The sequence below is a fragment of the Camelus bactrianus genome, chromosome 19 (assembly GCF_048773025.1).
Source record: "Camelus bactrianus isolate YW-2024 breed Bactrian camel chromosome 19, ASM4877302v1, whole genome shotgun sequence".
Taxonomy (NCBI): domain Eukaryota; kingdom Metazoa; phylum Chordata; class Mammalia; order Artiodactyla; family Camelidae; genus Camelus; species Camelus bactrianus.
In genome coordinates this window covers 32,843,724-32,867,447 of record NC_133557.1, presented here as the reverse complement: position 1 = coordinate 32,867,447, position 23,724 = coordinate 32,843,724, and the positions used below count along the sequence as shown (strand labels likewise).

General features: G+C 60.7%; 1 protein-coding gene across 4 annotated transcripts in view; it reads right to left on the bottom strand.

Moving 5' to 3' along the window:
* RTEL1 (regulator of telomere elongation helicase 1) overlaps window positions 1-21,311 on the bottom strand; it is a 28,792-nt gene extending 7,481 nt beyond the window's left edge. For 3 of the 4 annotated variants that reach the window (XM_074347664.1, XM_074347666.1, XM_074347665.1), the window contains exons 1-17: window positions 21,150-21,311; window positions 20,406-20,663; window positions 19,250-19,442; window positions 18,924-19,017; window positions 18,342-18,423; window positions 18,063-18,123; window positions 14,931-15,006; window positions 14,093-14,177; window positions 11,868-11,933; window positions 11,098-11,251; window positions 5,986-6,024; window positions 5,821-5,899; window positions 5,029-5,126; window positions 4,597-4,652; window positions 1,283-1,357; window positions 1,074-1,155; window positions 24-156 (exon numbers count right to left, since the gene is read on the bottom strand). In XM_074347664.1, the coding sequence (XP_074203765.1) occupies window positions 24-156; window positions 1,074-1,155; window positions 1,283-1,357; window positions 4,597-4,652; window positions 5,029-5,126; window positions 5,821-5,899; window positions 5,986-6,024; window positions 11,098-11,251; window positions 11,868-11,933; window positions 14,093-14,177; window positions 14,931-15,006; window positions 18,063-18,123; window positions 18,342-18,423; window positions 18,924-19,017; window positions 19,250-19,442; window positions 20,406-20,507 (1,475 nt within the window). In that variant the 5' untranslated portion in view covers window positions 20,508-20,663; window positions 21,150-21,311. Of the gene's footprint in view, window positions 1-23; window positions 157-1,073; window positions 1,156-1,282; window positions 1,358-4,596; window positions 4,653-5,028; window positions 5,127-5,820; window positions 5,900-5,985; window positions 6,025-11,097; window positions 11,252-11,354; window positions 11,585-11,867; window positions 11,934-14,092; window positions 14,178-14,930; window positions 15,007-18,062; window positions 18,124-18,341; window positions 18,424-18,923; window positions 19,018-19,249; window positions 19,443-20,405; window positions 20,664-21,149 lie in introns of those variants that run through there. The other variant, XM_074347667.1, reaches the window with a different exon arrangement.
* Window positions 21,312-23,724: the final 2,413 nt, after the last annotated feature.

Genomic DNA, 23,724 nt, shown 5'->3' with positions numbered 1-23,724 from the left:
CAGGGCAGCGGGGCAGCCCTTACATCTGCATCTCCAGGGCGAAGGAGGACACAGGGGCCAGTGTGCCGCTGGTGAGGACAAGGCTGCGCACGCCCTGGCGGACCAGCTCACGCATGCTGTGGCCGGGGCTGAAGCACCAGTAGCTCAACACCTTCCCTGCGGGGGCCGAGAGAGTGAGGCCGGGGCCCCCGGGACCCCCAGCAGCTCTGGTGCGTCTCTCCCACGGTCTGATCCCGGGGCCTGCCTGAGTAGGAAGCTGAGCGCACGGCTGGGGCCCTCCCTCGGGGGTCCCAGGAGCAGGACGCAGACCCAGAGGAGCTTCCCCAGGACCCCCAAGGTGGGCGGGGGATGCCGAGGTCACTTCCAGAGAGATCAGCCTACCCCTACCCTAGACGTCCACGTGGCTCAGGGCATGGGGAGCCATCCACCAGACTCCGGGGCGGGATGGCAAAGGAGGGAGGGGCGCAGGCCCACGTTCCCCTGGAGGCAGGAAACCAGCTGTGCCTACACACTCAGACACGCCCACCTTCCCTGCAGAGCTCAGCAAATGGAAACAGCACAAGCGGATGCTTTAAGGATGACTCTAAAGTCAAGGCCATGCCAAGGTCAGCAGGGACACTCCCACAAAAGAACCAACCACTTTCTGGGACTAGAGAAGCCCTTCCCAGCCTTCGGTACGGGGTCTGCCCTGTGACGAGAAGGCGGTGGGCGCAGGCCCACGTTGTCGGGGCCAGCCCTGCACCAGCGATGGCAGGAGTCACCACAGGAGACCTTGGGGACCCAGTACCAGCCCCAGGCCCCAGGCCCCCTGTGTGCTCTGCGGAGTCTGTGGGCTGACAGACCCCTTGTAGAAACATGTCAGGTGGGACCCCCACCAGGTGACTCCAGGCAGTCCCCGTGCCACCGGGCCTCCCCTGAGGTCTTTCTCACTCTGATCTCTCTGACTTTCAGAGAGCAGGTAGGGACTTCATGGGGAGAACAGACCAACAGGCAGCTGGGAGCCAACAGCTGGAAGAGGGGCCACCAGACTGGGCAGGGGAGCCTGTCCCGGCCCCTTGAAGTGCTCTATGTACCTTGCTTTCTGGCCGCTGTGATGTTCCAGGCATCTGACCGCTGGGCCACCCTCCGGTGACCAACATCTGGGTGAATGTGCACCTGGAGAGGCGGAATGGACGGGTGTTCTGAGACCCCCGCCCGGGGGCCCTGCATCCTGGAGGGAGCCCCCACCTTGTAGGACTGAGACCCCCGCCCGGGAGCCCTGCATCCTGGAGGGAGCCCCCACCTTGTAGGACTGAGAGGCCCCAGGCCCCACCATGGAACCAGGGCTGCCTTCAGCAGGGTCCACGCTAAACACGCTCTAGAAGGAAGAGATGGGGGACAAAGTTGGCAGGACACACTGGACACTCAGGACACACCAGAGGCTGCCACTCCTGCTGAGTTGCACCCACACAGGACAGACATGCTCAAAGCAGCAGCATAACCTGCCCCTGCCTCCAAGTCAGCAGCAACTCCAGGGCAGGACCCCAGGCCGAGAAGTGGGAACTGCCTGTCCCCTCGCCTCAAGGACCCCACTGCACTGGAGACACAGTCACCCTGCAGCGCCCCCCGACCCCCTGGCAGCCAGTCCATGTGCTCCCACAGGGACTAGGCCCAAGTCAGCAGCCCAACCCCTCCCCTCTCACCCAGGACTGGGCCAGCGGCAAGGAACCTAGTTGACTCCCAGAAGGGACAGGAGGAGTAAAACAAGAAGTGCGCTTTCAGCCAATGCAACAAGCCAAGAGAGAACTACAAGAGGTAAACAGTGGGGCAGAAGGTGCGAAACACTGGATGTTACAAACGACATGACTGTCTACTCAGAACATCCAGGAAAACAAAATGACAGACGCTCAGAACTACAAAGATGCCTTTCTCAGATACCTCCACACGAGGCCGACAGACAAAAGCCAGCAGGTTCCTCACACAAGCCCCCTTTACGACGGCAACAGCAAGTACAAAGAACACCAGAAGTAAACCAAGAAAGAGGGTCACTTCCTCCCAACACAGAATTTAAAACTTCCCTGCAGAGCAGAGCACTGAATCTTCTGCCCATTCTTAACACCATGAAGCCGCTGGCTCCCCCACAGGAAACTGCAAGTCGAAGGGCAGCCTGGCCAAAAGCCCAACCGGAGCCTCACAGGAAGTGAAAAGACTGCCTCCCAAACTCGCCAGGTGGAAAAAAGGCCAAGGAGACCCACGTAAAGGAGCAGTGGGGGGAGCACACCCCCAACCCCAGCGGACAAGGCCGCGCAGCGAGTGCGCAGGAAAGGGGGTGTAATTCCCGCCCTGCACCATGCCCGGGAGCTTCTGCTGGGCCAGACACCAGAGATGAAGCCTCGCCTCCTGCTCGGTGTCTGTGAAACAGAGACCAGGCGCCGCCAGCACGCAGGAGAGGACGCCTCACCCCCGAATCTTCCTGCAAACAGGAAGGGCTGGGAAGAGGCTGGGGGGAGTGTGGAACGACGCTCTGTCCTCGGTGGGCTCCGGGGGACTGGGGGGCACCGCGCCCCGGGACACAGCCTGAGCGAGCACCAGCAGGAGGACCCTCAGGAGGCACCTTCCCCTCCACCGTCCAGACGGCAGACACCTGGCCTTGAGATTTGCCTCAGTGTCCGCCTGCAGGTGCAGAGCCACGTGCTAGCCTTGACCACAGGGCGGAGGCCACACCAGCAGGTGAGGCCACTCTGAGGCCTTGGCTTTCCCTGCAAACCCCTGCATCTCAGACCCAGGAGTGGCCCTCATGCCTCCAGGGAAGGGATAATTTCAGACACTGGCGTGGCTGCTCTGTCTGAGCGCCAGACACCGGGGTGAGCGGGCGGGGAGAAGCCAGGGCCCACGGGAGAGCCTGATGTAGCATCTCCTCGCGGGCTAAGTGCCAGTACCCACCCACAGCCAGCTCTGCAAGTTCCCCTGGGAGCCCCATCCCCTGGACGTGCAGCCGTGTCAAGGAGCAGGAAGGTTTCCTGCAGGCCGGGCTCTGCTACACTTCCTCCTGGCACTTCTCTGACCATAATGCAGCGGGACTGCTGGATCTAGGGGAGTACTGACCCCATCTGCGGCCCCGCCCTGGAGGCCCCACCCCTGCCAGGCAGGCCCTCTGCTCATCCCCTCGGGTCCCTGCAGATAAACAGGTCAGTATGCAGGGCACTCTCCTCTCCCAAGGGGCCCAGCCCAGGGCACCCTCATCCCAGGCCTTTGCAGGCCCACTCCCTGGAATGCCCCTTCGTGGACAGGTTCCTCCCAACTCCGGACTCTGGAACTCAAACACCACTGAACCTAGGAGTCTGGAATCTCCTTTGGCAGCTGCTCTAAGCGGCCCCGGGGACTGACTTGGCGCCTTGGCCTGCCCTGGGCTGCCCACAGGCCTACTCTCTCTGGGTGTCTCTCCAGCCCGCTTACGTGTGGCTGGCAGCTGCCTGTTCCAAAGCTGGTTCCTGAGCACCTATGGGCACCAGCGAGGGGCCCCTAGGGAATGTGGGTGTGCTGGGCAGGTGTGGGCAGGGCCACGGGGCAGGCTGCTGGCCTTGGTGCAGCATCGGGCTGCTCGGACAGGCAGCCTGTGGTGAATCCATGAAGAGCTCAGGGCTGGATCTTGAGACATGGTTTGTATACGACAGAGGGTGAAAGCTGACCCAGACCAGAGACTGGAAGCGGCGGCCTCAGGAAGACAGAGCAGGCGGTGACGGAGGGGGCACAAATGCCCGAGATGGCGTGAGGCCCACTCACCTGCTGCATGGCCCAGACAGGGGCTGGTGGTCCCTGTTACTGGGGGGGCAGAGACGCTGCCCTGCACGGCCCGATTGTGCCAAGTGTGGACTGGGGGGGGTGTGGGTGGAGCCTTAGAAGCACAGTGAAGAGTGGGGAGATGGGGTGGGGCCACTGAGTGGCAGGCACTGCCCAGCAGGTCACCCAGGGCCTCGAGCCCACTGAGCCTGCACACAGCCAGACAGGCCCCCGGACCCTTAAGCAAATCCCAAAGCCCAGCGTGAGGCCCGCCTGGCCCAGGGACATGCAGACCACCTGCTGACTCCAAACAACAGCCCTACAGGCCACCGAAGAGCATGAGTGTAGCGAGACGCAATCGCCTCGTGTCTGAATGTTCTCTGGGCGAGGATGGCCCAGCAAAGCAACACGGGGCTGGGGGACAGAGTCCATGCTCCTAACTCCGAGACAGGCTTCTGCTCTGACTTTGCCCGGAGAAGCTGTGTCAGTAAGAAACTGGAGAGAAGGTGAGGGCAGCTGGCTGGGCAGGAGCAGCTGGGCCAGTCTGAAGACCCAGGGACCCACCAGGCGCTCAGCCTATGCAGCTCCCGCTGCCCACCGGGCCCTGGTGTAACTGGCTGAAGCCACCACGTGCAGCCCCCTCCCCAGGCCTGCGGCGTGCGCTCAGGGTGGCAGGAAGCTAGTACCGAGGGTGCTGACTTGAAGTGTGTGCTGTGGGCGCCTTGTCCTGCCCCCAGGTGTGGGATCAATAACTGCTCCAGTGGAAGGAGGTGCCCCCCAGCTTCCATCAGGAAAGAGAGGGAGACTCCTCCATCCTGGTCACACGCCGTTCCCCACCTGGATGATGTCCACGAGCTTCTGCAATCCTGCCGTGTTGGTGAACAGCCCTGCACCTGTAGAAGCAGCGTGCTGACGACCCCACACCCCTCAGGACCAGAAAAGAGGCTCCAGCCAAACCAGGCTGGGGCCGCCCGGCCGCCCCCACAGAGCCCAGGAGCACATCAAGGCCCCGCCGGCACAAGCTGCCCGGTGGAAACCCTCTGAGTGGAAGCGGGGTGCAGGAGGTTTGTGGGGGAGGCTGGTGGGACCCCCAGCTCACCAAGGTCCCCCACTGCTCTTTCCAAAAAGGAGCTGCCGGGGAAGACTGTGCTTTACAGAACACTCACTGCCAAATGTGCCAAGGCCTCGGAAAGGTCAGAAATGCAGTTCCGAGGGCCACGTCCCCACCCGGTGGGGGCAGCCACAGGGTGCATGTGGCCCGGGACTCACGTCCTGCCAGGTGCTGGATGATCTGGTCCAGGAAGTCCAGGATGCAGCCCTTGGACTGAAACGTTATCTGGGCTTCCGCAAACAGCTCAAAGATGTAGCTGCAGAGAAAGAGGCAGCTCAGGTTCTGCGGGAGACTAGACTGCACCCTAGTCAGGCAACAGCGGTTTAAATTTCCTTCACTCAGAAACAAGCTCTGAGCCTCAAGGAGGGCCAGGCATGAAGGTGAGAGGCCTCTGCTGGCAGGAGCCCCGGTGGGTAGGACAGCAGCCCGTACAAGACCTGGGTGCAGAGAAAGGATTGGGCTAGGGCCAGGGGTGGGGGCTGGGAGGTGGCCATCAGGGCCTCCCTGAGGCAGGGGCTCTTAGCAATGCACCCAAAGAGCCGTTTTGGGAAGAGCTGGGAGGAGGGGCACGGGCTGCTGCAGAGGCCATGGGGAAGGTGGGCGGAGGCTCCTGGTTCCTCTGGGTCCCACAAGGGTCTGAGCACAGCAGAGCAGACAGAGCTCAGGGAGACAGAGGGCAGGCAGCCCAGCGCACCAGAACATCCCAGAACGTTCCTCGCCTGGACAAACCTGGGCCTGGGTCCCAGCACTGCTACGGGAAACAAATCCTGTGGCCTGGAGGCCTGTAGGATGTTCAGAACATTCCAGCCAACTACCGGCCTAAGGAGGTGACGGTGTGACCACACTTTCTGTCCTGGCAGAAGGTGGCATGGGAGTAGGCGCCTTGTTCTAGAGGCAACCGCACCTCGAACGAAGGGCTGGACTAACGCTGCAGGGACAGGGGCCCTCACCTCCCAGGCTTGGTGATGCCGCTGTCGCCTCCAGGCAGCTCCACAGCATCAATGGCCCCCTCCAGGCGCAGCAGGATCACTGTGGGGGCGGGGCTGTCAGGGGGCGGGGCCGGTGGGGCGGGGCGGGGCGGGTGGGGAGGGGCTTCAGCAGGACCAGGCACTTACTCTTCAGCTTTGCCAAGTCTTCCAGCTCCATGTTCAGCCCTGGAGGAGGGAAAAGCTCAACAGCTCTGCATGTTCTGACCCACCTCCGCGTCCTTAGGCACCAGGACTCTGACAAGGGAAGGGGCTCTAAAATCCTAGCAGCCTGGGCTGAGCTGGAAGCGGCAGGAGCTTGTGGCAGTCACCTTCAGAGAGACCCTGAGGACACGCACATGAACTGGTTCTGACTGCATTTTCCTTAGGACCAACGGGTCCTTTCTTCCTGTGCACACTGGCCACCTCGTACATCCTTGAAGGTTGGTCTGTCTCTACCCTTTGCCCATTTTTAAATTGGGTTGGGCTGTCTTTTTGTCGAGTTGTAAGAAATTCCTCTGTATTTTACCTACAGATCCCTCATCAGACATATTATTTGCAAAAACCGTCTCCCATCCTGTGGGCTGTCTTTGCTTTCTTGATGGTATCCTCAGAAGCACGGAAGTGCCTGATTTTGTTAAGTTCAGTTTATCTATTTTCGCCCTTGACATCTTTGCCCTTGGTGTCACTTCTAAGAAACCAGTGCCCCACTCGGAGCCATGGAGGGCAACACCCCAGTGCATAACCTTGCTCCCTAGGTGTGGGCCATGCAGAGGCCTCCCCCAGAGGGGCGGTGTGGGGAAGGGGCCCTGCCACAGCTGACCTCAGCCAGCGAGCACGGTCCAGCACCATGCCGAGCCGGCAGCAGGGACACTCGACAGGACGGGATGAAGAGGGCACTTGACATCAAGCTCTTCCTCTCCAGATCCCCAAACCTCAGTAAATCCTGAGAAAAACGCCACACAAATCCCAAGGAAAGGACGTTCTACAAAATGTCTGACCACTCCTCCTCCAAAGGGTCAAGGTCGCCAAAAACAAGGGAAGTCTGAGACACTGTCAGGGGCAAGAGCGGCCGTGGGGACCTGGAGGCCAAAGCAAGGGCAGCAGGGGGACGCTCAGGACACGGACCACTCTGCGCCCCTCGGGGACACCGCTGCAACACACGTGGTCCTGAAGCACCCAAGGAAGTGGTCAGTGTCAGTCACTCCCCAGAGAAAAGCACCCCAGAACCGCGCCAAGGCTGTTTCCATCTATTAAGCTGGAAAAATGGAAGAGCCTGACGCCACGCTCTGCTGGTGAGGCCATCATGACGGACAGCATGCCCACTGTCACGGAGCAGGCACACTGGTTCCCGAGCTGCCTGCGCACAGAGCCCGGGAGGCTTGACTGGACCCAGCATCCTGCCTCCTGGAACTGACCCTGAAGGAACCTCTGAACAAGACAAAAGGACACAAAACAGCACTGTCTGTATCTGCAAAGTACTGGAAACAACCTAAAGGCCACACCGATGGCCGAACAGACATGGAGACCTGCAGGAGGGAGTCGGCAAGTCTCTGTAAAGTGAAGTGTCCACCAAACACAGTAGGTCCTTTATGCGGGAGAAAGACAAACGAAGGAAATACACCTACATCTGCTGCTTCTTGCAAAAACCAAAAAAAAAAAAAAAAAAAAATCAAAGAAAGGATAAACCAGAAACGAACAAAACATTTCTGTTGAGTAAACCGTGACTTGGACTAGAGACCATGCTCGTGTTTCAAATACTCAAAAAAATAAACAAATAAGTAATCAAAAGGTCAACACAAATGGAGACAGATGGAACAAGAAATGAAAGATGAACGTGAACACACGGCACGCGATGCGTGGCATAACCAAGGCCAGGCAGCAGGACACAGCCCCAGACTCCGCGCTCCCAGACCACCGAGCCCAGCAAGCAGGCCTCCACCGGGGCGGCCGGGCGGGCTGAGCAGCGTCCACAGCACTGGGGTCCAACGGGCGAGCAAAGTCCCGAGGGAGGGAAGCTGCTTCCCTCACCACCACACACAGGCCACAAGTACGGAAGAGAGAACAGGAGGAAGAACTGCTGGCTCTGGGCCAGACCGGGCCATGGCTGTGACGCTGGTGAGTCAAGGCCTCTGCACGGCAGGATCCCGGCTCTGACGGCCAGCACGCGGGTGGGACGCGCGTGTCCGCAGACCTCGCAGACATCCTTAATTCCGGGACGGACCACGAATCGTGCCGCAGGTTACTTCTGAGTGACGAATGGAAAAACTGCAACTTCACTGCGCAAACACCCCAGCTGCCCTGAAGCCAGCGATCGAAATCAGCGCCACCAGAAACGTGAGGACGGGCCCCGCGGTGCCTGCGAGACCAGGGGCTTCGGCGGGACCCCCCAAAAATGCATAACCTGAGTAGAGCCACAAGGACACGCTGCAGGACGGTCAACAAAGTAACTGACCCTCCTCTTCGCAAATGTGTGGGCCAGGAGACGGCAGCTGAGACACTGACAGGTGAAGGCCGGAGACCCCAGGATGTGGCCACGCAGCCTGGACCACAGCGTCCAGTGTGCTGCTTCGGCTCCACCTGAGGACAGTGGGGAAAATTATGGACGCTGGTTTCTTGATCGGATGACTGCACTACGGTCACACGAGGACATCCTTGTTCTCGGGAAACGCACACTAAGACAAAGTAAAGGTGCCAGGTCTGCACCGCCCTCAAGACAGAGAGGAAACCCTTCTACTCAGGACGCTGGTCAAATGGGTCTGGGGGGAAGAGGAGCAGGAGTTCCCGCAAATTATCTGAAACAGAAAACGCTGACGTCTGACAAGACGTGAGACAAGAAACAAGTCAAGTTTTCTCAAGGTCAGCAGTGAAGTACAGAACCCAAACACAATTAGGAGAAAAACATACACTTACTTCAGAAATGAAGCTTCAATTAAAAGGAACACAGAAATAGACACATGCCACACTGTCTTCAGAGAAACAAGAGGGAAGGCGGGAATTGTAAGTCAAAGAAAACTGGAGACAGAAGGGTTCCAGGGAGGGGCTGGCTGTGGCCTCAGGCGGAAGAGACAAGCGGGCCGGCCCTGGGCTCCACCTGCAGGACAGCGTCCCAGCAGAGAGACTCGAACTGCAACTGAAAGGGCTCAGCACGCCCTGGGCAGCATCGATCCAGAAACTCAGCGCTGACAAACTGCAGCAAGACGACCGGGCTTCAGAAAGAGAAAAAGGAATCAACCAGGTAATCTACTTCTAGACACCTCCCTGCAGAAACACTCACCTGTGACTCAGACACACACATTCGGAGGTGAAAACAGAGATTTAGAAATTCGTGTCACAGGTCAACACAGTAAAGTACAGAGCTCTCGTCCAGACAAGGACTCCCGAGCAGCAGGGTGCAGCGGCCAAGCCCCGCCAGGGACAGGCAGGCTCCCGCCTGGCCGGCAGTGCGTCAGGCATGGCCCCGGGGCTCAAGCCCGAGAGCTGGTCAGGAGGGCTGCGGCCAACCAGTCCTCGCTGTGCTGCCGCCGCCACCAACAGACCGCGTGCCTCCTCCCCCGCCCCGTGAACACACACACGGTGCAGTTTCCCACAGGCTGACAACAGCCCCCAAACGCACCCATGTCCCAATCCCCGGAACCTGCAAATATGTCGCCTTCACAGCAAAACAGACTTTGCAGGCGTGACGATGTTAAGGACCCTGAGCTGGGGAGGTGGCCCCGGATAACGGAACAGCAGGGCCCTTACCAGGGGGTGGCAGGTCAGAGTCAGAGGAGACGTGAGGAAGAAGCAGAGGAAGGCCAGGGAAGAGACCCCGGAGCCTCCAAAGGGCCCAGCACCGCTGGCCTGCCTGGATGGCTGAGGACTGAGAGAGGAGACACCTGTGCTGCCTTAAACGCTCACCCGTGTCCCTTCTCTCAGCAGCCGCACGACGTGCACACGCACATGCCGCGCGGAATCGTGTCGGCACAAACGCAGAAAGCAGTTACAAGACCCGACCGCCTGTCACTGGGCCAGATGGTAAAGAAACTCACACAACCGAAGCAGCGCCACGCTTACAACTTTTGAAACAGTTCTTTTCAACAAAAACGTTGTTTATGCTAATACATTATGGATTGAGTTGGGTCCTCCTGAAAGACACGCTCAAATCCTAAACCCTGATCCCTGTGAATGTGACCTCATTTGGAAGCAGGGTGATCAGTTAGGACGAGGCCCCGTGAACTGGGCTGGGCCCTGATCCAGTCACAGGTGTCCCCACGAGAACAGGGCGTCTGGGCCCCGGCCCCCGGGGAGGATGCCCTGCGACGAGGGGGCAGAGGCTGGGGTGACGTGCTGACAAGCCAGGGCACAGCAGGGGAAGAGCCCGCAGAGCTGCCGCGGGAGCCGCCCTGCGGACCTCGACACCACACGTGGGCGCCTGGCCCCGCGGTGGGGAGGATGCATTTCTGCCTGTTTGAAGCCTCCCTGTCCAGGGTACCTTCTTGCAAACATAACATGTAACAGTTTGTTACTTAAGTGAGTGAATAAAGCTTCAGAAGTTTCTCAGTTCTCATTTCTAACACAGTAATTCTCGACAGATACGACTCACATAGACAAAGTTCAGTAAGTTTTAAGAACGTAAAGTTTAAGAACATGGAGGTCCTGACCTCCTTCCACCAGGGCAGCCCACAAGCGCCTCGCAGAGCGGGCGGGAGCAGGCGCCCAGTGAGGGGGCCTCTGCTCCCTGCAGCCCGGCCAGGAGTGGGGCTGGGGGCGCCAGGCGGCCGCTCACGCCTGGCTGCGCGCTCACATGAGCCGCTTGCAGGGCAAGACACAAATGCTAAAAGCCTGCAGCAGCCAAGCAGCGGAAACACTTGCTACAGAGTAGCCTGGACTCCTCGTCAGCCACCGATGCCGGCTGCACGGAGCGTCCAGACTAACTAGCCACGTCCATTGGAGTGCCACCCACACTGCGGTCACCGCCGCGTGAGGAACATGCTGGCCAGGACTCTGACAGGAGCAAGTTTTGTGTGGATGATGCTCACAGGTTATAAGATGTCTTTACAGCTAATACGCTTGGTTTTCACCCTCACACAGTAGATGCCAAGTCCAACCAGCAGGGAAACAGTGGAAAGGACAGGAGAAAACGCTGAACAGCTGGGCGGAGCCCACCCCCTGGTGCATGAGGCCAAGAAGCCTCTCACAGAAGCTGACACTGTCCCCGAAAACCAACGTGAAAGAAGGGCCCGGGCCCCGCCCGCCCGTCTGCAGCCCCGGCGAGCTTACCTGTGCTGGTGGAGCTGGCACTGAACTCCAGGTGCAGCTCGCCCTGCTGCGCCACCCGGGTCTGCTCCTCCAACACCTGGTCTATAACGTCCAGTCCCGAGGCCAAGTCATGGGGCGTCAGGTCAAACGATGCGGCCTCCTCGCACATCTTCTCCTGCGACCCCAAGCACGCCGCGTCATGGCAGCACAGGGTGGGGTCAGGGCCTGGGAGGCAGATGTGGGGTGGGGTGCAGGGAGCCCCCGAGCCCTGGTCTCACACTGCTCCAGAGACGGATGTCTCGTCCAGTGTTTGAAGACAGTTTTCCTTCAGCTGCAACGTTTTACAACTAGGAAATTTCCCGCGAAACCCTGGCTTTTAGCGCCTCTCGAAGGTCAGATCTGGCCCCCGGGGCAACAAAAGAGCCTGGAACCAAGGGCGCTGAGGGTGGCCACCTCTGTCCCAGGACGCAGGCTCCCCAAGGGGCCTCCCTCCAGTGCCCTGGTCAAGGCCAAGCATTCCCGCAGATGGAGCTCCTGGGCCTGACAGAGGCTGCAGGGAGCAGGTGGAGAGGGGGGCGGGGAGGAGGCCACCAGGGACAAAGGGAAGAGGAGTGGCAGGCAGGAGGGGCCCAGGGGTCCTGCGAGATGTGGGCACAGGCCAGCCAGCCCACCTGGCCCAGGTGTGCTCGGCCCTGACAGCAGGTGCCAGGTGGACAGAAAAGCCTGCACTTTTCTGCACAGGAAAGCAGGCGGGCAGAAGGGGGCATCGGGAACAGCACCCCAACACTCACCACGTTGTGAGCTTCATCAAAGATCACGACCGTCCCCTTCAGGTCGATGCCGTGTGCCCGGCGACTCTACAGCAAGTGGGCTGACAGTGGAGCCAAGTGGGGCAGCCCTGCCCTCATGGCCCAACCCTCACACCTCCTGCTGGGGTGTCAGCTGGCTGGGCTGCGGGCACTGCTCCCACCCCGCTGAGCTGGTGGTGTCCGTCCTGGCGACACTCACTGCACAGGGAGCAGTCCTGTGACCCCAACCACAGCACGCAGCCACAGGGTGGAGGAGGAGGCCCAGCCCAGCTTGTGAGGGATTTCTAAACCCCCAAGGGTCACGGAACGACCTGGGTGGGGTCTGGCAGCAGAGTTTCTCTCCACTGACTTAACTGGAAGCTTATTTTTCGTATGATTGCCCACTTCACATGTGCAGTTGAGTTTTGACAAGAGTGGGCACCCTGTGGCCACCACCCAAAGCAGGACACACAACACACCAGCCACTGGGACTGCTCTGGGTGAGCGTTCTGACCCAGGTGGGTGGCTGCACGTAGCGGCAGGGCCCCCTTTCCCTGCCCATGGGACACAAGGGACACCACCCGCTAACAGTCGGGGCTGTCGAGGCTCTGGTGACGCAGGGAGCTCTGAAGAGCTGGCCACGCGAGGCTCTGCCGTGGCTGTGCTCCCAGCCATGTCCCGAGATCCAGTGCTCCAGGTCCCGCCCAACACCAGTCATCTCAAGTCTCTGTAGTCTGAGCCATTTCAGTGTGCATGTCACGGCCTGAGGTCCTAACCTGCATCTCCTCAAAACCGGCCATGAGGAACGTCTTCTAGGCACAGGCTGATTGGCCACCCCACTGTCTCTCAGGTGGAGGGTCTGTCTGGCCTTTCCCAGCGCTGGCGGGGCTGAGTACCAGGAATTGGCCCGAGTCCCCCTTGGGTGCGGTCAGAGGCACACAGGTGTAGCGGAGGTACCTCTCTCTCTGAGCACACATTTAACCCCTTGGACTTCCTGATCCTTTCAGAGGCCAAGCTTTAAGTGGTGGCGAAGACCAACTCATCAGCTTTGTCCCCACTGCTGGTGCCTTGTGTGTCTACGCTGAAAGGTCTCCACTGCCCCCAAATCACAACGACCCCCTGTGCTTCCTCCTGGGGCTTTGAAGGCTCAAACTTTGACGTTCAGGTTTAAACTGCATGAAGTATCAGCTGAGATTCATCCTTTCCCAAATAGGTGTCCAGCTATTCTGGCACCATTTGTGGAAAAAACAAACCACAAAAACCCACCTTCCCTTGCCCCACTGAACTACTCAGGCAAGTTTGTCAAATGCCAGCTGCCACACGTGTGGGTCTGTCTTGGATGCCACCCTGCGATCCCCACCAGCATCCTGCTCCACACTGAGCCCTGCAGTCAGAAGCGTGAGCCGCCCTGTCCTCTGTCAAGCCCGTCTTGTTCTGTCTGATCTCTGGTTTCCACATGAGTTCTGGAACCAGCTCATCAGCTGTGACAGAACTGTTCTGAGGTGGAGCCCGGGCCAGGCAGCCAGGCTGAAAGCACCACTTTGTGAGAATCACATACAAATCCTGGGCAAACCTGCAAGCTCTCCAGGTGCGAGTCTGGGCCACCTCACCTCGTGCCCCTGCACCCCCACGCACCTTGTCCCCTCTGCTCCAGCCACTCGCTCCGGCCCCGCTGAGCTGTGCTCACATGCACTGCGTCCCCGTGTCAGCCACTGCTCCGAGGCTTCCTGTCCGCGGCCGCACATCTCACCCCTACCCCATCACCCGAGCACAGCCGCACTCAAAGATGCTGGCTGATTCAGCCCTGCATCCCAGCTCGGCGGGCTCTCCACTGACATCTACCATGGGACAGCGCGTGAGCAAGGGGCCCAGACAGGAGGCCACCCGCAGTGCTCACACCACGAGCACAGCTGAAACAGAGGCTGCACACACAGGAGTCTTAAAGCCAGCGTTAGGGCTGGATGCTCCCGGGCGTCCAACTGGAGAGAGACGCCAACAGCAGGACAAGGGGGTCTCCCAACCCTGCCAGCCCACACCCCCGGATGGCACAGAAGAGCCACAGCCCCGGGCTGGTCGTCAACTGAGCCCTGAGCAGTGAGGGGGACCCAGTCCACTGGCACCAGCCTGCTGCTCCAAGCGGGAGTCTAATCCCAGGAACCGAACCGGCAGGGGTCTGACAGGGACGCCCCTGCCGTCAGGGGCCTTAGGGACACAGGCTGAGCCCTCACCTTAGCGTCCAGCAAGTAGTTGTACGGCATGAAGATGATGTCGGCCTGCTGTGCCAGGCTCCGGGAGAGGTAGTACGGGCACAGCCTGCGGGGGGGATGGGGTAGGTGCTGTGGGGCTGGGGGCTCCCGCGGGGCCCGGACAGGGGACAGTGGAGGGCTCGCTGTGAGGTCGGCCTGCTGTGCCAGGCTCCGGGAGAGGTAGTACGGGCACAGCCTGCGGGGGGGATGGGGTAGGTGCTGTGGGGCTGGGGGCTCCCGCGGGGCCCGGACAGGGGACAGTGCAGGGCTCGCTGTGAGGTCAGCCTGCTGTGCCAGGCTCCGGGACAGGTAGTACGGGCACAGCCTGCGGGGGGGATGGGGTAGGTGCTGTGGGGCTGGGGGCTCCCGCGGGGCCCGGACAGGGGACAGTGCAGGGCTCGCTGTGAGGCACTTCACACCATGAGCTTTCAGCCCTGTGAGTGGATCACTGGCTCAAAAACCCGCAAAAACAAAAAGACCCACCCCTGGTCCTGGGCCGGTCAGCGAGGCAGCCCCATCTGATCACGACTTGAGCCCTGAAGCTAAGGTCAGCAGCAGATATCAGGAAGGGCGAGGTCAGGGAGCTTGTACTGGGGGGGCAGGCATGAGGCCCCGCTGGCAGGTGACAAGGCCGGCCAGGTGGGTCCCACCAGGCCACATGCGGGGTGGGCTGAAGGCCGTGCTTCTTACTTAAGAGGTCTCTCAGCTGCTCACATTTCATACCAAACAGCTGTTAGCTTCATGATGCGAAAAGGAAAAAAGGAAAGGAAAGCATGCACGCACCCTGCCTGTGGAGGGAGCACGCAGCCGGGGGCCTTACTTGTGTCTCTGTCCACTCTTGACCAGGTCCTCGATGTCCAGGATGGGGGTGGCCAGCTCCTGCTCCAGGCTCTTCTCTGGGGAGGCAGGCAGGAGTAAACATCAAGTCCCCCAGACCCCAAGAGGCACCCAGGATGAACAGCTCCTGCCAGCAGGCAGTGGGTTCAGCCACCCACGACCCTCCTGTGGGGCAGGTGGTGGGGGGCACTCAGACCCCCGGGGACTCACCAGAGAGAATCCCTGCCCGTGGGTCTCAGGGTCCTCTGGGGAGGGCCCCAGGCCTAGAGCATGGCCCAAGGGAGCCCTGCTCTGCACCTCAGAAGGTGGCCACTGGCCTGAGGCTAAGCACCAACAGGAGGGCCCCCAAGATGGGGCAGCCCTCAGCCTGTCACAGCCACTGCAGACGCTCTCAAGGACAGGCGACTCCCACAAGCCCTGGGGGCTTCAGTCTGGCAGCAAGTCCCCTCCTCCTGCTCCACTTTCCCCACCACATGGAGGGGCCAGGCTGCGGAGGCAGGAGAGGACACAGAGCTGTCACTGCCCACGCTGACACTGCAGGGGCTGCAGACTGAGGCAGGTGGGAGGGGAGGAGCCCAACAGCCCCAGGACCCTTCCCTCAGGATGGCAGCCCTGACTCCCCGCTGGCCACGGCCCAGGGAAAGAAGGGCCTTGAGAGGGAACTGCTTTACCCCAGGGACCCCAGGGCCTGGTCCCAGCAGACAGGACCAAAGGTCTTCTCTAACAAGCACCCAGAGAGCCTCAGGGCAGCTCCTTGTGGACACGGCCCCCAGCTCCAGCTCCACCGGGGCTGGAACCAGGCCCAGCTTGAAACTGCACAGACCAGAATACACGGGCCCTCACGGTGACCCAAGTCCAAGCCCAAGCCCGGAGCACCCCAGAGACAGCAGGCGAGGGAAGGAAGAGGAGCCATCCCCACGGCAGCACCATAGCAACAGACCAGCCAATTGGCAGGCTCTGCACAGGCCAGCCCCAGAGCTCAGTAACCTGGGGGGCCGGGGGTGAGAAGAAGAGGAGGGGGTGAGGAGGAGGGGCCAGGGAGGAAGGGGTGAGGGGCCCCAACCAGGGCTGACTCTAGGGCACAGACGCACACGCATGTCTCCCCTCCTCAGACCCCTCCTGGGGTCTCTGCCCACTTCTCCCCTCTCCAAGTCCTGAGCATCTGCTGGGAACTCCTCTCACATCCTGCGGGTCAGCTGGCAAAAAAGGCTCAACAGAGCAAGGATGTGCTAGCTTACGGTGAGTGGACACCACCCTCCCCACTGCCAATGACTGGGTAGCGGGAGCCGGAGCAGAGCAGGTGGGTCGGGGACCAGGGAGGCCAGAGCCAGCAGGCCAGCTGGGACAGCCCCTGCTCTGCCATGCAGGGCCTGGAGCAGTGGGGACCCGGTATGCAGCCCAGGGGGCCAGCACCCATCAGCTCCAGGAGTGCCTCCACTGTGGGCCGAAAGCTCCCCCCAGCTCCCACCCTCTCCTCTGGCCTCCTGCTCCCCTCCCCCATGCTCAGGGCTCCCCAGGTGAGGTGAGGGGTGCTGCAGGTGGGGGGCCCTGCAGGTGAGGGCTGGCCCAGCAGAGTGGACAAGCTGACCCCCAGGTTGCTGTAGAAACATGGCCAGAGTGGTTCCGACCCAAAAGGCTCTGGCCTCTGGCCAGCGGGACATCTGAAACCCCCTCTGCAGGGAGGAGGCAGCCCCAGGGAGATGGGGAGCCTCCCTTCGAGCACCACAGGCAGGACTGAGGGCAGAAGGCTGAGCAGGGGAACAAGAAGAGAAAGGAGCCTGTGGGACCCAGGACGCCTGCAGGCCTGGCGCCAGCGGAGGCAGCAGAGCCGGCGGCCTGTGACCTCCGGCCCCGGGCTGGGGCCAGGGCCAGCTGCTGGGGGCCACCCTCACCTTCACACTTCCCCGCAGTCCCAAGGGTCCTCAGTGCCAGCAGATCAAGGCAGGCAGCAAATGGGAAGGTGCTGAGGAACAAGCCCGAGCCCCTGGGTCCTCGCCCCAGAGGCTGAGCTGCACAGGAGACGTGGACCCCATGCAGCCCCGACTCACAGCCGGCCAAGACCAGGCCCGCCTCAGGTACACACCCCACCCATCTCTACAAGGAGCAGGGCACAGGGGCGCCTCACACGGGGACCCCCTGCTCAGGCCTCTGGGAACACAGTGCCACCCTGACACTCCACCCAGCACAGTGGGCACGCCAAACCCCACCAGTGGGAGTGTCCTGGGGTCCTGTCACCTCAGGTCTGAGTCCCAACCCTGTGGCAGGAAACAGAGGGAACCCCGATCCCACAGAAGTGGGACCCCAGGCCACAGAGCTTGTTCTGTAGACAGGAACCTGCAGCAGCTGCACCACAGACAGGCATCCCTGCCGCTGCCTCAGGCTCCACCCAGGAGAGGCAGCCACAAGCCAAAAAAGCAGAACTTTGGAGGCAAGGGCACCAGCAGCAAACCCTCCACTCTGGGCTCCAGGAAAGTCAGTGACAAGAGACAAGGTGTCCCCTCCACAGGGCTGTGGGCACCCACACAGCTATGCCACACCAGGGCCGCCAGCTGTCACGAACCGCGTGCTTGTCACTCCCACCTGCTTTTGGGTGAGACTGTCCTCCCAGCGGCAGCAGAGGCTGGAGAGGCTGCCAGCATCACCCCCACACTGAGAGACGCACCGCACGGGCACCGAAGGGATGAGCACGTGCAGGAGCTTCCACTCCCCAGCTGTCACCCCCAGAACAAGCTGTGACCATGTGGGACGTGCTCTCCAGAGACCCAACGCCCAGGGTACACTGGGGGGTCACTCCCGCCGGCGCCCTGTCCAGCAGGCACCCAAATTCCAGACTCCCGGAAGGAAGCACACGCTCAGCATAAACCAGGCTGTTTGCACAGCTGAAGCCCTGGGAACACCCCGTGAGGGGAGGGTGGGGCCTGCCTGGCCAGCAGCCCCACAGCGGGAGCTCTCCTGACCATGCTCCAACAGAGATCCAGTCAGGAGACGCACCCAGCTCCCGCCCCACCTGCTGAGTGGGACACAACCGCCCCAGAGCACCAGGGGCGAGAGCCAGCAGGCCAGGGCCCCCAAGCTCGGCCCTGGGAGGTCACACAGGCTGTGTCCCCCTCCTCACCTTCGACGTTGTTGTAGAAGTGGCAGGAGCGGCTCGACACCTTCCTACGGCACAAGTGCACCTGGGAGACAAAGGACAAGGTCCTGGCCAGTGTGGCGGCTGGCAGCGGGCAGAGCACTGGGCCGGCTGGTGGGCACGTGCTGGCCGTGATAGATGGTGCAGGAGGTCCCCCCGCTGGCTCCACCCCCACCAGCTCTTCACCCCCAGTCCCTCAGGGGCACAGCTGGGGGCTCTGAAGCCCGGGCAGCAGCCACCCAGCAGAGCCGCAGAGGAGCCCACCTGCATGTGGTTGCTCTCCTGCCTCTTCACCTCAGGGTGGATGCACAGCTGCTCCCGGGAGCCCAGCACACATACTCTGGGCCTGGCGGGAAAGAGTCGTGGGGCCCAAGGGTCAGAGGGCAGCAGGAGCCATAGGGGACACACGTGGGCACCCAGAGGGAGACGCGGAACACAGCCTGGGCTTGGAGGGCGTCCTCTGTGGCGGGGCGCCCCCAAGCCAGGTCCAGGGAGAGCAAGGAGGCCCGGCAGAGAAAGGCGGGCAGGTGGGAGGAGACTCCGTCACCTCCATACTCCCTCTCCTGGGAGGCCGGGGCAGGACCCCACCGCTCCTGCAGCTGTGCCGGAGCCTCTCCGCACCCACTTCGCAGCTGCCCGGACCCATACCCACAGCTGACGCCACAAGGGCCGCAAGGAGCTCCGAGGTCAGGGCGTCAACTCACAAGTAGCCCCACACTTCAGAGCACGGAGCACCCTCAGGGTGGAGTCCAGGCAGAACACCACCATCGACCACTGTGCCGGGACTGTCCCCACCACCCCCTCACCCCCATGACCCTGAGGCAGGATGAATGCCGCCACACCTACCGGTAGGAGGTGCTCCGAAGCTCGCTGATGACCTGCGTGAGCTGTGAGTGGGTCCTGGATGCATAAATGATCTTTGGGATGTCTGTGTAGCATGCTGCCAGGGCACAAGGAAACAGAAGAGGTCAGGGCATATATGTGTGGTTATCCCGGGGGCACACAGCTAATGCAACCCTGGGGACAGCCAAGCATCAGACACCAGACACTCGCTCCCAGGGGTGACCTCAGGTTTACAGCCAGGACGGCAAGAAATGGCGTGGCAGCTACAACACTCCTTCCATTATGTGCCTCCCCACAGGGGCCAGGGGATAGGCAGATGGGAGCCCCACCTATGTTGTCTCCGTCCAAGGTGGCGTCCCCCCAGGACAAGGCGCGATGGGGGAAGAGCTCCCCTCGCGCCCTCTCGGCAATCTTGCGGGCAGAGATGGTATCCCGGAGGTGCTCCTGCCAGGCCAGTGTGGTGCAGAGGAGGCAAAGGGTCTTCCCCGTGCCCGTGGGGCTCTCCAGGATGCCGTTCACTTTCTGAATGGGGCCAGGAACAGGGTCACGGGGAAGCAGGGGCCAAGCAGGTCACACAGCCCACCTGGGACAAGCCCAGCAGCCAGCAGGGTAGCTCTGCTCAAGCACAGCCCACCCCGCAGGGCGCACAACCTCCACAGGACGTTTCCACGCTCAAACCAAAAGCTGCAGATTAAGTCAGCCCTCCCTAGCAAACAATTTGCAGCGCATTACCCGAAACATCACAGTATTTTTCAGCCCAATATATGTAAAAAGATGACTAATTAGGTCTCAAGTCCCAAAACAGCAGATTAATTCTGCATTCTGGATCCAAGCCTTTACACTATCTGAAAGGACTCTGACGGCCTACGTAAGTCTCACCTGGGAGCCTGAGTGGGGACCCTGGGCAGACACGCAGGCGCTATCTGGGAAGCTGTCGTCCCAGCTGCTGCAGGAATGGGCACCTGGCTCCTCGTGCAGGCTCTGTGTGAGCCCGGCTGCAGGGGCAGCCCTTGGGGGCTGGGGGCTTGACAGGTACCAGAAGGCATGCCCGAAACCCAGCAGCAAACAAGCTGCACCCCTTTCACCTTCAACACCCCCTGAGGTTTGGAGACCTTCCAGAAGGAGGGCTGGGCAGCCGCTGCCCCTCTGTGAGGAAATACTTCCTTTGGACCCTCGAATAGCTGGCTGCTCCTCCTCATCTGGTCTCAGCTCAAATGCAACCTCCTCAGAGAAGCCCCAAGGTGCTCGTAAGCCTATCACCTTGTGTCTTTTCCTCAGAGCACTCACCACCGTCTAGAACCAACTTCTTCACGTGTGTAGCATCCCTCCTACCCCACCTAAAACATGGGCCCTATTTATGGCTGAGTCTCGCATTCAGAAGGGCACCTTCACCAGCAGGACCCCGACTGAACACAAAGGTCTTTGCTGAGGCTCCAACCATGCTGACACATCCCCCAGGTACAAGCCCTCCGTCTGCAGCCTCACCTTCTGCAGACACTCCAACACCTTGGTCATGTACTCCTCTTGGCACTTGTATGGCTGGAAAGGGAAATCCACTGTCACACCATTCAGGGTTATCTTGGGCATTTTGGCCTATTCTCGGGAGGGCAGAGGTTAGCGGAAACGCAGGCTGTGTGGGTCTGGGAGACAAAACCCCTCTGAACATCTCAGGGTCTCAGCCACTGCAGGGAAGCGATGCCAGCCTGTGGCGCTGGGACATGATGCTCTTCTCCGCGGGAGCCCCTAGGGCAGAGGGCGGAATGACAGCAAGACTGTTAGAAGCGACCCTTTCTGGAGCGCCAGGCCACTCCGCCTGTCAGCTGGTGCAGTCCCTGCAGGGGACTGGACGGAAGGCGAGCCCGTGACGTCCCACCACAAAGAACCGACTCGTCCGCCCTGCCTCTTCTCCCGCCCACCACCACTCCACCGGGCGGTCCCAGGTGCGGCGAGAGAGCACGTGTGCTGCTCCGCCCTGGGCCGCGAACCCGCCCGGCGCCCAGCAAGCCGCTCAACCCCACTAGGCCCAGCTCCGCCTGGACACTGGGGCCAACAGTCCGCCCCGCTAGACCCCGTGCGGCGGCCCTTCCTGCGGGTCGGCCCCTCCGCGAGCGCAGCCGGCACTACGCGCCCCACAGTGCCCCGCGGCAGACTCGCCCGCGCGCGGCCCGAGGGCGGCGCGGGGCCTGCCGGGAGTTGCAGTTGCGGAAGCCCCCGCGTGGGCACAGGTACCAGTGCTAGGGTGTCCGTGGGACGCCTTCCTCGACCAGGCTCCCCAGGAATTCGCCCCAGTCCAGCTGACGCACCACCACCGCGTCCTCAACCCGCAGGACTTCCGACTTTGCGAGTTGAGGCGCGTAGTCTTCCCTGGACGCGCCGCACTTCCGCCCCCAATTCCGGTCCTCTGCGCGTGCTCCGGCCGGAAACCGCTCCCCTGCCGAGGGGCCCGCGCACTATAGGCGCGCTGCGTTCCAGTCCCACCCTTTCCGTTGACCCTGAGCCCAGGGACTGGCACCTCCTCACTTGCGGGCACGAAACTGGGGTCCCGCATTCTCCTCCCTCGATATCATCCCCACCAGGGCCTCCATTCCATTCCCCCTCCCTGGGCCAAGCCCCCTCACACAACTGCCCCCACAACTGCACAAGCCTTCAAATTGGTTTCCTGTGGTTCTTGAAACACCCGGAGGTCTTTTTAATTCTGGAATCTGAGCCTATCACTCGCCTTAAATTTCGCAAAGGACTGCTCCTTCCTCATGACTCGGCTCCTGACCGTCTCACTGGCTCCTCTCCTCACTGTCCCCTGGGTGCAGCCGCTTTTACAGTCAATGTCCCCCACTAGACAGCGCGGGCCCCTCTGAATCCCCAGCACCGAGCACAAGCTGGCAGTCAACCGGGGAAGGGGGTGTTCCACGTGTCTACACAGCTCTGTGTGGTCAGAAATGTTTGTCTAGGCGACCCCAGCATGCCCCCAAAAGCACCGGAAGAAATTGACTCTGCAGTGACAGCCCACAGTCAGCTACCGACGCTGATTTTAGAGCAAGTGTCTCATAGTCTGTTTAATGTCCAGATGCTTTCCCGCTGATGACACCTTTATGCCACATGTGTGTCCATGCTGATGTGTGTGAGATCATGCTTGAGGAAGTGCCTGGCACACATTAGCATCAACTTGCACCCACCTGTTTCTGGTGAGGGGATGGTAGAGTATCTGTCTCAGCATGGAGCTTGGAGAAGATTAGGAGACCTGGCCACACACTTGCTGAATGCTGACCAGGCACAAGTTTCAGTACCATCTATGCAGGCATTAAGATGTTTGTCCTTCCAGTGACCCCTGAGATAAGTTCCTTTATGATCCACTCCTTACAGGTGAGGAGAGGAAGCACAAGGTGAGTGGTTAGTAGATTGCCCCAAGACAGCAGCGAGTCCCAGAGCCGGAAGTCCACTCTTCACTTCCAGACTCCCCATCTTCTGAGAGTAGTAGTGTTTCCCCCGACAAAAGCCCAAGGAAGGGAAGGTCAGGACCCAGAGACTTCGAGAACTTCCCGGCCAGAACTGGAGCTGAGGACTCCAAGACCTTGGTTACACATTGTGCATGGGGACTTCCCAGCCTCCTGTAAATTATAACATGGAAGTGCTGTTGTACCAAACCCTAAGAGATGAGAGAAAAGGAGACAGAGGTTGGCTGTCGCAAGCCCCATTCAGTGGGCACAGGGATCTCGATCAAGTCAGCAAACCTGAACTGAGGGTCTGCTCTGGCTGGCTTTGTGGGACTCCCATGGTGGACCAGACACCATGTGGACCACAAGACAAATGTTAACCAATTACATACTTGCTGTATGTGCACATCCATGTGAGTTTATACACACACCTGCTGGCCCTGCTCCAGGCTGACTCTGATCCTTGAGTTTCTCCCTGATTTTCATCTTTCTGAGCTCTCCTCATTTCTCTGCTTGTTCCCAAGTTTCCCTAGAGTTCTCTTCCTGGCCCTAGGACTTAACTGCTTATGGAGTAAGCACTTCTCTTGGCCTCGGAGGCTCCGTCCCTAAAACAAGAGTGACACTCTGTCTGTCTGGGAATGACTTCCCTTCCCCATTGGCAAATAGGTGACATGGTCACTGCAGGAAAGGCTCTCCCTTTGGGGGTGTCAATCTGAGTCCAGAGGATGGGGTGGGGGCAGGATGCCACTTGCTCACTAAGTGTGAAAATCTCTCCCTCACAATCTGGCACCATTGTCTCAACTTACATCTGAAAAATGGAGGCCCAGAGAGGTCAGAAACTCCCCCTCGGTCACACAGCATTGGCTCCCATCTCTGTCTTGTTCCAAAGTCCTTGTTTGAGGCCTCATCACCTCAATTTAGCTTCTTCTCTGCCTTACAGTTTGCTCATCCTGGGGGATGCCCCCGGGAAGCCTTCCAGACCACCCACCCTCACTGTCCATGACTTGCTTTGCCCTCAGCACAGGCCTGGGCACACAGAAGGCCCCTCACATTGGCCTCAGTGAAGAGCTCTCGCCCAACCCTGACATTGAGCCCTATCCCCTCCTGCTGCACCCACTCTAGGCAATGGGGGCTGTCTTCACCATCCCCCCAAACACACAAACCCAAGTGTGTAGGAGGACAGCGGGTCACAGCTGTGAGCGGTCGGAGGATAAGCATCTGGTTGCAGCGCTCTGCTCTGCGTCCCAGGCTGATCTCTCCCCTCCCGTGGTCCCCTCCCACTGTCCCCTCCCTCTGACGGCTGCAGCCCGTGCCACAGCCAGGCGCTTCCCCCAACCTCTCCTCGCGCGGAGCCCGCCTCCCGCCCTCCCTGC